The following is a 13,701-nucleotide window of genomic DNA, read 5'->3' as shown; positions in this document are numbered from 1 at the left end:
ACAATAACTCACTAATGCATTTTAGCACAGATGGAGGAACAGACTATTTTGGGATAGTAGTATATTTGAGGTACTTGATGAAAGAAAGTGACCAACCTGGATAAAATTCCTGCGGAATGATCCAAAACCTTCCGCCTTGAGGTTCCCAAGGCAAGAAAGCATTTCATCATATAGACGGTCCATCTGCTTCTTGTCAAAACCAGGTTTTTCCAAATTATTTTTCAAATCATCCCACCAATCCTGACCAACCAAATGAGAAAGAACATGTTTTTTTAGACGATGAAGAGTAAAAATACCTGGAAAGTGCTACGCAGTGAGTTTGATGTAAACATGGTTCAGAGCTCAGTACCTTGAAAAGCATCTCAGGGTTCGTCAGCTGCTGCAGTGCATCCACAAACCTTTGTACAGCCCCTCCCTTATCGAGCAGGGCCCTGAGTCTGTACACACACACACACGCACACGCACACACACACACACACATTTTGTTATCGGTCATCTCAGTGAGATGTTTTTTCTGTAGAAAACTCTGTAAAAAAAACTCTGTAAGATTGTTATTAGTGGCAACCTCTACTACATAATAGATATGGTAAAAAAAGTATTTTGATAATTAACTCATTTCCCATGATCCCTGTTCTAAATCATCATCCGGATCATTCTAGCCGTCCCTGGCCCGTTTGCCCACGTTGGAATTGCTATGCCGATCGGATATCACCAGGTGGCAGTATCGCCTACCGTTGAACTGGAATGGCTTGGTGTTGATACACGTTTTCCTTTTCTTTTTTTTGTGGTAAGGGCTCCTCCTCCTGCTTGAACAGAGATTCACAACGATCGCCTCGAAATTCCGTTGCCAAAGCGTATTTTCCATCGAAACGTGTATAGACATATACACTGGTAATCGCGATGGCGATCACTTGGAATTATTCTTTTTGGAATACCTTCTGGCTAATAGGCTATGTCTAGTTTTTAATAATTATTATTATTATTTTTCCCTCACTTTTTATGTATTTTTGCTCCCATCCCAATTTAGTCGTTATGCCAATTCCCTCCGATACATGTGGAGTCAGCCAGCCGCTATCTAAATTAACACATAGATATAAATGTACTGAATGTTTTTTTTTTTTTTTTTTAATCAGATATATATATATTGAGGCTGTCAAATATATCGCGTTAATATCGCGGTAACTCCCGATTCTATTAATGCCACAAATTTTTTTAACTCAAGATTACATTTTTTTTTTTTTTTTACTAGACTTCACTCAGGTGTATTATTGATGCTCTCATTGATACTATGTTTGTTTCTGAAGTGTGTGTGTGTGTGTGTGTGTGTGTGTGTGTGTGTGTGTGTGTGTGTGTGTGTGTGTGTGTGTGTGTGTGTGTGTGAGATATAGAGAGAGAGGGGGGTGAGAGAGATGAGGAAGGGGCAAAAGAGAAAAAGATCTGGGAGAGTGTGTGTGAGAGGGAGAGAGGGGGGTGTGTGATTAATCAGCCCTTGTGTGTGTGAATGTAACAAGTTCCTAAGGTTTTCTTTCCCCTATTATTTCATGCACACTTTATTCATTGTTTTAAATTATTATTTTCTTTTAAGTTATTTTGTGCATCACTCTGTTTTGAATTTGATGCAAATTTGCAATGCATGAGGGTCATCCTTTTGTGTTAAATGGCTGCACAAAGCAAGCATTTGTTGACTCGCATGTTGATAAGAGTATTAAAACTTGGAACTTGAAAAAGATCTGTTTAAGGTAAAAAATAAATAAAAAATAAAAATGCGATTAATTTGCGATTAATCGCGAGTTAACTATGGACAATCATGCGATTAATCGAGTTAAATATTTTAATCGTTTGACAGCACTAATATATATATATTTTTTACGATACCCGATCCAGCTATTTTACTGATATCGGTGCATCCCTACTAGTCGATCTGATCTCACTCTCTTGTCTGGTAGTTGATCTGATCTCACTCTCTTGTCTGGTAGTTGATCTGATCTCACTATCTTGTCTGGTAGTTGATCTGATCTCACTCTCTTGTCTGGTAGTTGATCTGATCTCACTCTCTCTTGTCTGGTAGCTGATCTGAATCTGATCTCACTCTATCTTGTCTGGTAGTTGATCTGATCTCTCTCTCTTGTCTGGTAGTTGATCTGATCTCACTCTCTTGTCTGGTAGTTGATCTGATCTCACTCTCTGGTCTGGTAGTTGATCAGATCTCACTCTCTGGTCTGGTAGTTGATCAGATCTCACTCTCTTGTCTGGTAGTTGATCTGATCTCACTCTCTGGTCTGGTAGTTGATCTGATCTCACTCTCTTGTCTGGTAGTTGATCTGATCTCACTCTCTCTTGTCTGGTAGTTGATCTGATCTCACTCTCTTGTCTGGTAGTTGATCTGATCTCACTCTCTTGTCTGGTAGTTGATCTGATCTCACTCTCTCTTGTCTGGTAGTTGATCAGATCTCACTCTCTTGTCTGGTAGTTGATCTGATCTCACTCTCTTGTCTGGTAGTTGATCTGATCTCACTCTCTCTTGTCTGGTAGTTGATCTGATCTCACTCTCTTGTCTGGTAGTTGATCTGATCTCACTCACTCTCTTGTCTGGTAGTTGATCTGATCTCACTCTCTTGTCTGGTAGTTGATCTTATCTCACTCTCTCTTGTCTGGTAGTTGATCTGATCTCACTCTCTTGTCTGGTAGTTGATCTGATATCACTCTCTTGTCTGGTAGTTGATCTGATCTCACTCTCTTGTCTGGTAGTTGATCTGATCTCACTCTCTTGTCTGGTAGTTGATCTTATCTCACTCTCTCTTGTCTGGTAGTTGATCTGATCTCACTCTCTTGTCTGGTAGTTGATCTGATATCACTCTCTTGTCTGGTAGTTGATCTGATCTCACTCTCTCTTGTCTGGTAGTCGATCAGATCTCACTCTCTTGTCTGGTAGTTGATCTGATCTCACTCTCTTGTCTGGTAGTTGATCTGATCTCACTCTCTCTTGTCTGGTAGTTGATCTGATCTCATTCTCTTGTCTGGTAGTTGATCTGATCTCACTCTCTTGTCTGGTAGTTGATCTGATCTCACTCTCTTGTCTGGTAGTTGATCTGATCTCACTCACTCTCTTGTCTGGTAGTTGATCTGATCTCACTCTCTTGTCTGGTAGTTGATCTGATCTCACTCTCTTGTCTGGTAGTTGATCTGATCTCAGTCTCTTGTCTGGTAGTGGATCTGATCTCACTCTCTTGTATGGTAGTTGATCTGATCTCACTCTCTGGTCTGGTAGTTGATCTGATCTCACTCTCTTGTCTGGTAGTTGATCTGATCTCACTCTCTCTTGTCTGGTAGTTGATCTGATCTCACTCTCTGGTCTGGTAGTTGATCAGATCTCACTCTCTGGTCTGGTAGTTGATCAGATCTCACTCTCTGGTCTGGTAGTTGATCAGATCTCACTCTCTGGTCTGGTAGTTGATCAGATCTCACTCTCTTGTCTGGTAGTTGATCTGATCTCACTCTCTTGTCTGGTAGTTGATCAGATCTCACTCTCTGGCCTGGTAGTTGATCTGATCTCACTCTCTTGTCTGGTAGTTGATCAGATCTCACTCTCTTGTCTGGTAGTTGATCTGATCTCACTCTCTGGTCTGGTAGTTGATCTGATCTCACTCTCTGGTCTGGTAGTTGATCAGATCTCACTCTCTTGTCTGGTAGTTGATCGGATCTCACTCTCTGGTCTGGTAGTTGATCTGATCTCACTCTCTTGTCTGGTAGTTGATCTGATCTCACTCTCTCTCTCGTCTGGTAGTTGATCTGATCTCACTCTCTCTCTCGTCTGGTAGTTGATCTGATCTCACTCTCTGGTCTGGTAGTTGATCAGATCTCACTCTCTTGTCTGGTAGTTGATCTGATCTCACTCTCTCTTGTCTGGTAGTTGATCAGATATCACTCTCTCTCTCGTCTGGTAGTTGATCTGATCTCACTCTCTCTCTTGTCTGGTAGTTGATCTGATCTCACTCTCTCTCTTGTCTGGTAGTTGATCTGATCTCACTCTCTTGTCTGGTAGTTGATCTGATCTCACTCTCTGGTCTGGTAGTTGATCTGATCTCACTCTCTTGTCTGGTAGTTGATCTTATCTCACTCTCTCTCTTGTCTGGTAGTTGATCTGATCTCACTCTCTTGTCTGGTAGTTGATCTTATCTCACTCTCTCTTGTCTGGTAGTTGATCTGATCTCACTCTCTTGTCTGGTAGTTGATCTGATCTCACTCTCTTGTCTGGTAGTTGATCTGATCTCACTCTCTCTTGTCTGGTAGTTGATCAGATCTCACTCTCTTGTCTGGTAGTTGATCTGATCTCACTCTCTTGTCTGGTAGTTGATCTGATCTCACTCTCTCTTGTCTGGTAGTTGATCTGATCTCACTCTCTTGTCTGGTAGTTGATCTGATCTCACTCACTCTCTTGTCTGGTAGTTGATCTGATCTCACTCTCTTGTCTGGTAGTTGATCTGATCTCTCTCTCTTGTCTGGTAGTTGATCTGATCTCACTCTCTTGTCTGGTAGTTGATCTTATCTCACTCTCTCTTGTCTGGTAGTTGATCTGATCTCACTCTCTTGTCTGGTAGTTGATCTGATATCACTCTCTTGTCTGGTAGTTGATCTGATCTCACTCTCTCTTGTCTGGTAGTCGATCAGATCTCACTCTCTTGTCTGGTAGTTGATCTGATCTCACTCTCTTGTCTGGTAGTTGATCTGATCTCACTCTCTCTTGTCTGGTAGTTGATCTGATCTCATTCTCTTGTCTGGTAGTTGATCTGATCTCACTCTCTTGTCTGGTAGTTGATCTGATCTCACTCACTCTCTTGTCTGGTAGTTGATCTGATCTCACTCTCTTGTCTGGTAGTTGATCTGATCTCACTCTCTTGTCTGGTAGTTGATCTGATCTCACTCTCTTGTCTGGTAGTGGATCTGATCTCACTCTCTCTTGTCTGGTAGTTGATCAGATCTCATTCTCTTGTCTGGTAGTTTATCTGATCTCACTCTCTTGTCTGGTAGTTGATCTGATCTCACTCTCTCTTGTCTGGTAGGTGATCTGATCTCACTCTCTTGGCTGGTAGTTGATCTGATCTCACTCTCTTGTCTGGTAGTTGATCTGATCTCACTCTCTTGTCTGGTAGTTGATCTGATCTCACTCTCTCTCTTGTCTGGTAGTTGATCTGATCTCACTCTCTCTTGTCTGGTAGTTGATCTGATCTCACTCTCTCTTGTCTGGTAGTTGATCTGATCTCACTCTCTCTTGTCTGGTAGTTGATCTGATCTCTCTCTCTTGTCTGGTAGTTGATCTGATCTCACTCTCTTGTCTGGTAGTTGATCTGATCTCACTCTCTGGTCTGGTAGTTGATCTGATCTCACTCTCTGGTCTGGTAGTTGATCTGATCTCACTCTCTGGTCTGGTAGTTGATCTGATCTCACTCTCTGGTCTGGTAGTTGATCTGATCTCACTCTCTTGTCTGGTAGTTGATCTGATCTCACTCTCTTGTCTGGTAGTTGATCAGATCTCACTCTCTTGTCTGGTAGTTGATCAGATCTCACTCTCTTGTCTGGTAGTTGATCAGATCTCACTCTCTTGTCTGGTAGTTGATCTGATCTCACTCTCTGGTCTGGTAGTTGATCAGATCTCACTCTCTGGTCTGGTAGTTGATCAGATCTCACTCTCTTGTCTGGTAGTTGATCTGATCTCACTCTCTGGTCTGGTAGTTGATCTGATCTCACTCTCTGGTTTGGTAGTTGATCAGATCTCACTCTCTTGTCTGGTAGTTGATCTGATCTCACTCTCTGGTCTGGTAGTTGATCTGATCTCACTCTCTGGTCTGGTAGTTGATCAGATCTCACTCTCTTGTCTGGTAGTTGATCTGATCTCACTCTCTGGTCTGGTAGTAGATCAGATCTCACTCTCTTGTCTGGTAGTTGATCTGATCTCACTCTCTTGTCTGTTAGTTGATCTGATCTCACTCTCTTGTCTGGTAGTTGATCAGATCTCACTCTCTTGTCTGGTAGTTGATCTGATCTCACTCTCGTCTGGTAGTTGATCTTATCTCACTCTCTCTTGTCTGGTAGTTGATCTGATCTCACTCTCTCTTGTCTGGTAGTTGATCTGATCTCACTCTCTTGTCTGGTAGTTGATCTTATCTCACTCTCTCTCGTCTGGTAGTTGATCTGATCTCACTCTCTCTTGTCTGGTAGTTGATCTGATCTCTCTCTCTTGTCTGGTAGTTGATCTGATCTCACTCTCTCTTGTCTGGTAGTTGATCTGATCTCACTCTCTCTTGTCTGGTAGTTGATCTTATCTCACTCTCTCTTGTCTGGTAGTTGATCTGATCTCACTCTCTCTTGTGTGGTAGTTGATCTGATCTCACTCTCTTGTCTGGTAGTTGATCTTATCTCACTCTCTCTTGTCTGGTAGTTGATCTGATCTCACTCTCTTGTCTGGTAGTTGATCTTATCTCACTCTCTTGTCTGGTAGTTGATCTGATCTCTCTCTCTTGTCTGGTAGTTGATCTTATCTCACTCTCTTGTCTGGTAGTTGATCTTATCTCACTCTCTCTTGTCTGGTAGTTGATCTTATCTCACTCTCTTGTCTGGTAGTTGATCTTATCTCACTCTCTGGTCTGGTAGTTGATCTGATCTCACTCTCTCTCGTCTGGTAGTTGATCTTATCTCACTCTCTCTCGTCTGGTAGTTGATCTTATCTCACTCTCTTGTCTGGTAGTTGATCTGATCTCTCTCTCTTGTCTGGTAGTTGATCTTATCTCACTCTCTTGTCTGGTAGTTGATCTGATCTCACTCTCTTGTCTGGTAGTTGATCTTATCTCACTCTCTCTTGTCTGGTAGTTGATCAGATCTCATTATCTTGTCTGGTAGTTTATCTGATCTCACTCTCTTGTCTGGTAGTTGATCTGATCTCACTCTCTCTTGTCTGGTAGGTGATCTGATCTCACTCTCTGGTCTGGTAGTAGATCAGATCTCACTCTCTTGTCTGGTAGTTGATCTGATCTCACTCTCTTGTCTGGTAGTTGATCTGATCTCACTCTCTGGTCTGGTAGTTGATCTCATCTCACTCTCTTGTCTGGTAGTTGATCAGATCTCACTCTCTTGTCTGGTAGTCGATCAGATCTCACTCTCTTGTCTGGTAGTCGATCAGATCTCACTCTCTTGTCTGGTAGTTGATCTGATCTCACTCTCTCTTGTCTGGTAGTTGATCTGATCTCATTCTCTTGTCTGGTAGTTGATCTGATCTCACTCTCTTGTCTGGTAGTTGATCTGATCTCACTCTCTTGTCTGGTAGTTGATTTGATCTCACTCACTCTCTTGTCTGGTAGTTGATCTGATCTCACTCTCTTGTCTGGTAGTTGATCTGATCTCACTCTCTTGTCTGGTAGTGGATCTGATCTCACTCTCTCTTGTCTGGTAGTTGATCAGATCTCATTCTCTTGTCTGGTAGTTTATCTGATCTCACTCTCTTGTCTGGTAGTTGATCTGATCTCACTCTCTCTTGTCTGGTAGGTGATCTGATCTCACTCTCTTGGCTGGTAGTTGATCTGATCTCACTCTCTTGTCTGGTAGTTGATCTGATCTCACTCTTGTCTGGTAGTTGATCTGATCTCACTCTCTCTTGTCTGGTAGTTGATCTGATCTCACTCTCTCTTGTCTGGTAGTTGATCTGATCTCTCTCTCTTGTCTGGTAGTTGATCTGATCTCACTCTCTTGTCTGGTAGTTGATCTGATCTCACTCTCTGGTCTGGTAGTTGATCTGATCTCACTCTCTGGTCTGGTAGTTGATCTGATCTCACTCTCTTGTCTGGTAGTTGATCAGATCTCACTCTCTTGTCTGGTAGTTGATCTGATCTCACTCTCTGGTCTGGTAGTTGATCAGATCTCACTCTCTGGTCTGGTAGTTGATCAGATCTCACTCTCTTGTCTGGTAGTTGATCTGATCTCACTCTCTGGTCTGGTAGTTGATCTGATCTCACTCTCTGGTCTGGTAGTTGATCAGATCTCACTCTCTTGTCTGGTAGTTGATCTGATCTCACTCTCTGGTAGTAGATCAGATCTCACTCTCTTGTCTGGTAGTTGATCTGATCTCACTCTCTTGTCTGTTAGTTGATCTGATCTCACTCTCTGGTCTGGTAGTTGATCTGATCTCACTCTCTTGTCTGGTAGTTGATCAGATCTCACTCTCTTGTCTGGTAGTTGATCTGATCTCACTCTCGTCTGGTAGTTGATCTTATCTCACTCTCTCTTGTCTGGTAGTTGATCTGATCTCACTCTCTCTTGTCTGGTAGTTGATCTGATCTCACTCTCTTGTCTGGTAGTTGATCTTATCTCACTCTCTCTCGTCTGGTAGTTGATCTGATCTCACTCTCTCTTGTCTGGTAGTTGATCTGATCTCTCTCTCTTGTCTGGTAGTTGATCTGATCTCACTCTCTCTTGTCTGGTAGTTGATCTGATCTCACTCTCTCTTGTCTGGTAGTTGATCTTATCTCACTCTCTCTTGTCTGGTAGTTGATCTGATCTCACTCTCTCTTGTCTGGTAGTTGATCTGATCTCACTCTCTTGTCTGGTAGTTGATCTTATCTCACTCTCTCTTGTCTGGTAGTTGATCTGATCTCACTCTCTTGTCTGGTAGTTGATCTTATCTCACTCTCTGGTCTGGTAGTTGATCTGATCTCACTCTCTGGTCTGGTAGTTGATCAGATCTCACTCTCTTGTCTGGTAGTTGATCTGATCTCACTCTCTTGTCTGTTAGTTGATCTGATCTCACTCTCTGGTCTGGTAGTTGATCTGATCTCACTCTCTTGTCTGGTAGTTGATCTTATCTCACTCTCTCTTGTCTGGTAGTTGATCTGATCTCACTCTCTTGTCTGGTAGTTGATCTGATCTCACTCTCTTGTCTGGTAGTTGATCTGATCTCACTCTCTCTTGTCTGGTAGTTGATCAGATCTCACTCTCTTGTCTGGTAGTTGATCTGATCTCACTCTCTTGTCTGGTAGTTGATCTGATCTCACTCTCTCTTGTCTGGTAGTTGATCTGATCTCACTCTCTTGTCTGGTAGTTGATCTGATCTCACTCACTCTCTTGTCTGGTAGTTGATCTGATCTCACTCTCTTGTCTGGTAGTTGATCTGATCTCTCTCTCTTGTCTGGTAGTTGATCTGATCTCACTCTCTTGTCTGGTAGTTGATCTTATCTCACTCTCTCTTGTCTGGTAGTTGATCTGATCTCACTCTCTTGTCTGGTAGTTGATCTGATATCACTCTCTTGTCTGGTAGTTGATCTGATCTCACTCTCTCTTGTCTGGTAGTCGATCAGATCTCACTCTCTTGTCTGGTAGTTGATCTGATCTCACTCTCTTGTCTGGTAGTTGATCTGATCTCACTCTCTCTTGTCTGGTAGTTGATCTGATCTCATTCTCTTGTCTGGTAGTTGATCTGATCTCACTCTCTTGTCTGGTAGTTGATCTGATCTCACTCACTCTCTTGTCTGGTAGTTGATCTGATCTCACTCTCTTGTCTGGTAGTTGATCTGATCTCACTCTCTTGTCTGGTAGTTGATCTGATCTCACTCTCTTGTCTGGTAGTGGATCTGATCTCACTCTCTCTTGTCTGGTAGTTGATCAGATCTCATTCTCTTGTCTGGTAGTTTATCTGATCTCACTCTCTTGTCTGGTAGTTGATCTGATCTCACTCTCTCTTGTCTGGTAGGTGATCTGATCTCACTCTCTTGGCTGGTAGTTGATCTGATCTCACTCTCTTGTCTGGTAGTTGATCTGATCTCACTCTCTTGTCTGGTAGTTGATCTGATCTCACTCTCTCTCTTGTCTGGTAGTTGATCTGATCTCACTCTCTCTTGTCTGGTAGTTGATCTGATCTCACTCTCTCTTGTCTGGTAGTTGATCTGATCTCACTCTCTCTTGTCTGGTAGTTGATCTGATCTCTCTCTCTTGTCTGGTAGTTGATCTGATCTCACTCTCTTGTCTGGTAGTTGATCTGATCTCACTCTCTGGTCTGGTAGTTGATCTGATCTCACTCTCTGGTCTGGTAGTTGATCTGATCTCACTCTCTGGTCTGGTAGTTGATCTGATCTCACTCTCTGGTCTGGTAGTTGATCTGATCTCACTCTCTTGTCTGGTAGTTGATCTGATCTCACTCTCTTGTCTGGTAGTTGATCAGATCTCACTCTCTTGTCTGGTAGTTGATCAGATCTCACTCTCTTGTCTGGTAGTTGATCAGATCTCACTCTCTTGTCTGGTAGTTGATCTGATCTCACTCTCTGGTCTGGTAGTTGATCAGATCTCACTCTCTGGTCTGGTAGTTGATCAGATCTCACTCTCTTGTCTGGTAGTTGATCTGATCTCACTCTCTGGTCTGGTAGTTGATCTGATCTCACTCTCTGGTCTGGTAGTTGATCAGATCTCACTCTCTTGTCTGGTAGTTGATCTGATCTCACTCTCTGGTCTGGTAGTTGATCTGATCTCACTCTCTGGTCTGGTAGTTGATCAGATCTCACTCTCTTGTCTGGTAGTTGATCTGATCTCACTCTCTGGTCTGGTAGTAGATCAGATCTCACTCTCTTGTCTGGTAGTTGATCTGATCTCACTCTCTTGTCTGTTAGTTGATCTGATCTCACTCTCTTGTCTGGTAGTTGATCAGATCTCACTCTCTTGTCTGGTAGTTGATCTGATCTCACTCTCGTCTGGTAGTTGATCTTATCTCACTCTCTCTTGTCTGGTAGTTGATCTGATCTCACTCTCTCTTGTCTGGTAGTTGATCTGATCTCACTCTCTTGTCTGGTAGTTGATCTTATCTCACTCTCTCTCGTCTGGTAGTTGATCTGATCTCACTCTCTCTTGTCTGGTAGTTGATCTGATCTCTCTCTCTTGTCTGGTAGTTGATCTGATCTCACTCTCTCTTGTCTGGTAGTTGATCTGATCTCACTCTCTCTTGTCTGGTAGTTGATCTTATCTCACTCTCTCTTGTCTGGTAGTTGATCTGATCTCACTCTCTCTTGTGTGGTAGTTGATCTGATCTCACTCTCTTGTCTGGTAGTTGATCTTATCTCACTCTCTCTTGTCTGGTAGTTGATCTGATCTCACTCTCTTGTCTGGTAGTTGATCTTATCTCACTCTCTTGTCTGGTAGTTGATCTGATCTCTCTCTCTTGTCTGGTAGTTGATCTTATCTCACTCTCTTGTCTGGTAGTTGATCTTATCTCACTCTCTCTTGTCTGGTAGTTGATCTTATCTCACTCTCTTGTCTGGTAGTTGATCTTATCTCACTCTCTGGTCTGGTAGTTGATCTGATCTCACTCTCTCTCGTCTGGTAGTTGATCTTATCTCACTCTCTCTCGTCTGGTAGTTGATCTTATCTCACTCTCTTGTCTGGTAGTTGATCTGATCTCTCTCTCTTGTCTGGTAGTTGATCTTATCTCACTCTCTTGTCTGGTAGTTGATCTGATCTCACTCTCTTGTCTGGTAGTTGATCTTATCTCACTCTCTCTTGTCTGGTAGTTGATCAGATCTCATTATCTTGTCTGGTAGTTTATCTGATCTCACTCTCTTGTCTGGTAGTTGATCTGATCTCACTCTCTCTTGTCTGGTAGGTGATCTGATCTCACTCTCTGGTCTGGTAGTAGATCAGATCTCACTCTCTTGTCTGGTAGTTGATCTGATCTCACTCTCTTGTCTGGTAGTTGATCTGATCTCACTCTCTGGTCTGGTAGTTGATCTCATCTCACTCTCTTGTCTGGTAGTTGATCAGATCTCACTCTCTTGTCTGGTAGTCGATCAGATCTCACTCTCTTGTCTGGTAGTCGATCAGATCTCACTCTCTTGTCTGGTAGTTGATCTGATCTCACTCTCTCTTGTCTGGTAGTTGATCTGATCTCATTCTCTTGTCTGGTAGTTGATCTGATCTCACTCTCTTGTCTGGTAGTTGATCTGATCTCACTCTCTTGTCTGGTAGTTGATTTGATCTCACTCACTCTCTTGTCTGGTAGTTGATCTGATCTCACTCTCTTGTCTGGTAGTTGATCTGATCTCACTCTCTTGTCTGGTAGTGGATCTGATCTCACTCTCTCTTGTCTGGTAGTTGATCAGATCTCATTCTCTTGTCTGGTAGTTTATCTGATCTCACTCTCTTGTCTGGTAGTTGATCTGATCTCACTCTCTCTTGTCTGGTAGGTGATCTGATCTCACTCTCTTGGCTGGTAGTTGATCTGATCTCACTCTCTTGTCTGGTAGTTGATCTGATCTCACTCTTGTCTGGTAGTTGATCTGATCTCACTCTCTCTTGTCTGGTAGTTGATCTGATCTCACTCTCTCTTGTCTGGTAGTTGATCTGATCTCTCTCTCTTGTCTGGTAGTTGATCTGATCTCACTCTCTTGTCTGGTAGTTGATCTGATCTCACTCTCTGGTCTGGTAGTTGATCTGATCTCACTCTCTGGTCTGGTAGTTGATCTGATCTCACTCTCTGGTCTGGTAGTTGATCAGATCTCACTCTCTTGTCTGGTAGTTGATCAGATCTCACTCTCTTGTCTGGTAGTTGATCTGATCTCACTCTCTGGTCTGGTAGTTGATCAGATCTCACTCTCTGGTCTGGTAGTTGATCAGATCTCACTCTCTTGTCTGGTAGTTGATCTGATCTCACTCTCTGGTCTGGTAGTTGATCTGATCTCACTCTCTGGTCTGGTAGTTGATCAGATCTCACTCTCTTGTCTGGTAGTTGATCTGATCTCACTCTCTGGTAGTAGATCAGATCTCACTCTCTTGTCTGGTAGTTGATCTGATCTCACTCTCTTGTCTGTTAGTTGATCTGATCTCACTCTCTGGTCTGGTAGTTGATCTGATCTCACTCTCTTGTCTGGTAGTTGATCAGATCTCACTCTCTTGTCTGGTAGTTGATCTGATCTCACTCTCGTCTGGTAGTTGATCTTATCTCACTCTCTCTTGTCTGGTAGTTGATCTGATCTCACTCTCTCTTGTCTGGTAGTTGATCTGATCTCACTCTCTTGTCTGGTAGTTGATCTTATCTCACTCTCTCTCGTCTGGTAGTTGATCTGATCTCACTCTCTCTTGTCTGGTAGTTGATCTGATCTCTCTCTCTTGTCTGGTAGTTGATCTGATCTCACTCTCTCTTGTCTGGTAGTTGATCTGATCTCACTCTCTCTTGTCTGGTAGTTGATCTTATCTCACTCTCTCTTGTCTGGTAGTTGATCTGATCTCACTCTCTCTTGTCTGGTAGTTGATCTGATCTCACTCTCTTGTCTGGTAGTTGATCTTATCTCACTCTCTCTTGTCTGGTAGTTGATCTGATCTCACTCTCTTGTCTGGTAGTTGATCTTATCTCACTCTCTGGTCTGGTAGTTGATCTGATCTCACTCTCTGGTCTGGTAGTTGATCAGATCTCACTCTCTTGTCTGGTAGTTGATCTGATCTCACTCTCTTGTCTGTTAGTTGATCTGATCTCACTCTCTGGTCTGGTAGTTGATCTGATCTCACTCTCTTGTCTGGTAGTTGATCTGATCTCACTCTCGTCTGGTAGTTGATCTTATCTCACTCTCTCTTGTCTGGTAGTTGATCTGATCTCACTCTCTCTTGTCTGGTAGTTGATCTGATCTCACTCTCTTGTCTGGTAGTTGATCTTATCTCACTCTCTCTCGTCTGGTAGTTGAT

General features: G+C 42.9%; 1 protein-coding gene across 1 annotated transcript in view; it reads right to left on the bottom strand.

The window, feature by feature from the left end:
* Window positions 1–13,701, bottom strand: part of prkdc (protein kinase, DNA-activated, catalytic subunit) — a gene marked incomplete at its 5' end in the record, with an annotated part of 219,814 nt that overhangs the window by 33,139 nt on the left and 172,974 nt on the right. Inside the window, 2 exons of the mRNA XM_084325881.1 lie at window positions 97–240; window positions 350–437. Of these exons, the coding sequence (XP_084182007.1) occupies window positions 97–240; window positions 350–437 (232 nt within the window). The remainder of the gene's footprint in view (window positions 1–96; window positions 241–349; window positions 438–13,701) is intronic.

This window comes from Notolepis coatsorum, assembly GCF_963971535.1.
Source record: "Notolepis coatsorum genome assembly, chromosome: 12".
Classification (NCBI taxonomy): Eukaryota; Metazoa; Chordata; class Actinopteri; order Aulopiformes; family Paralepididae; genus Notolepis; species Notolepis coatsorum.
This window is presented reverse-complemented; position numbering and strand designations above follow the sequence as displayed.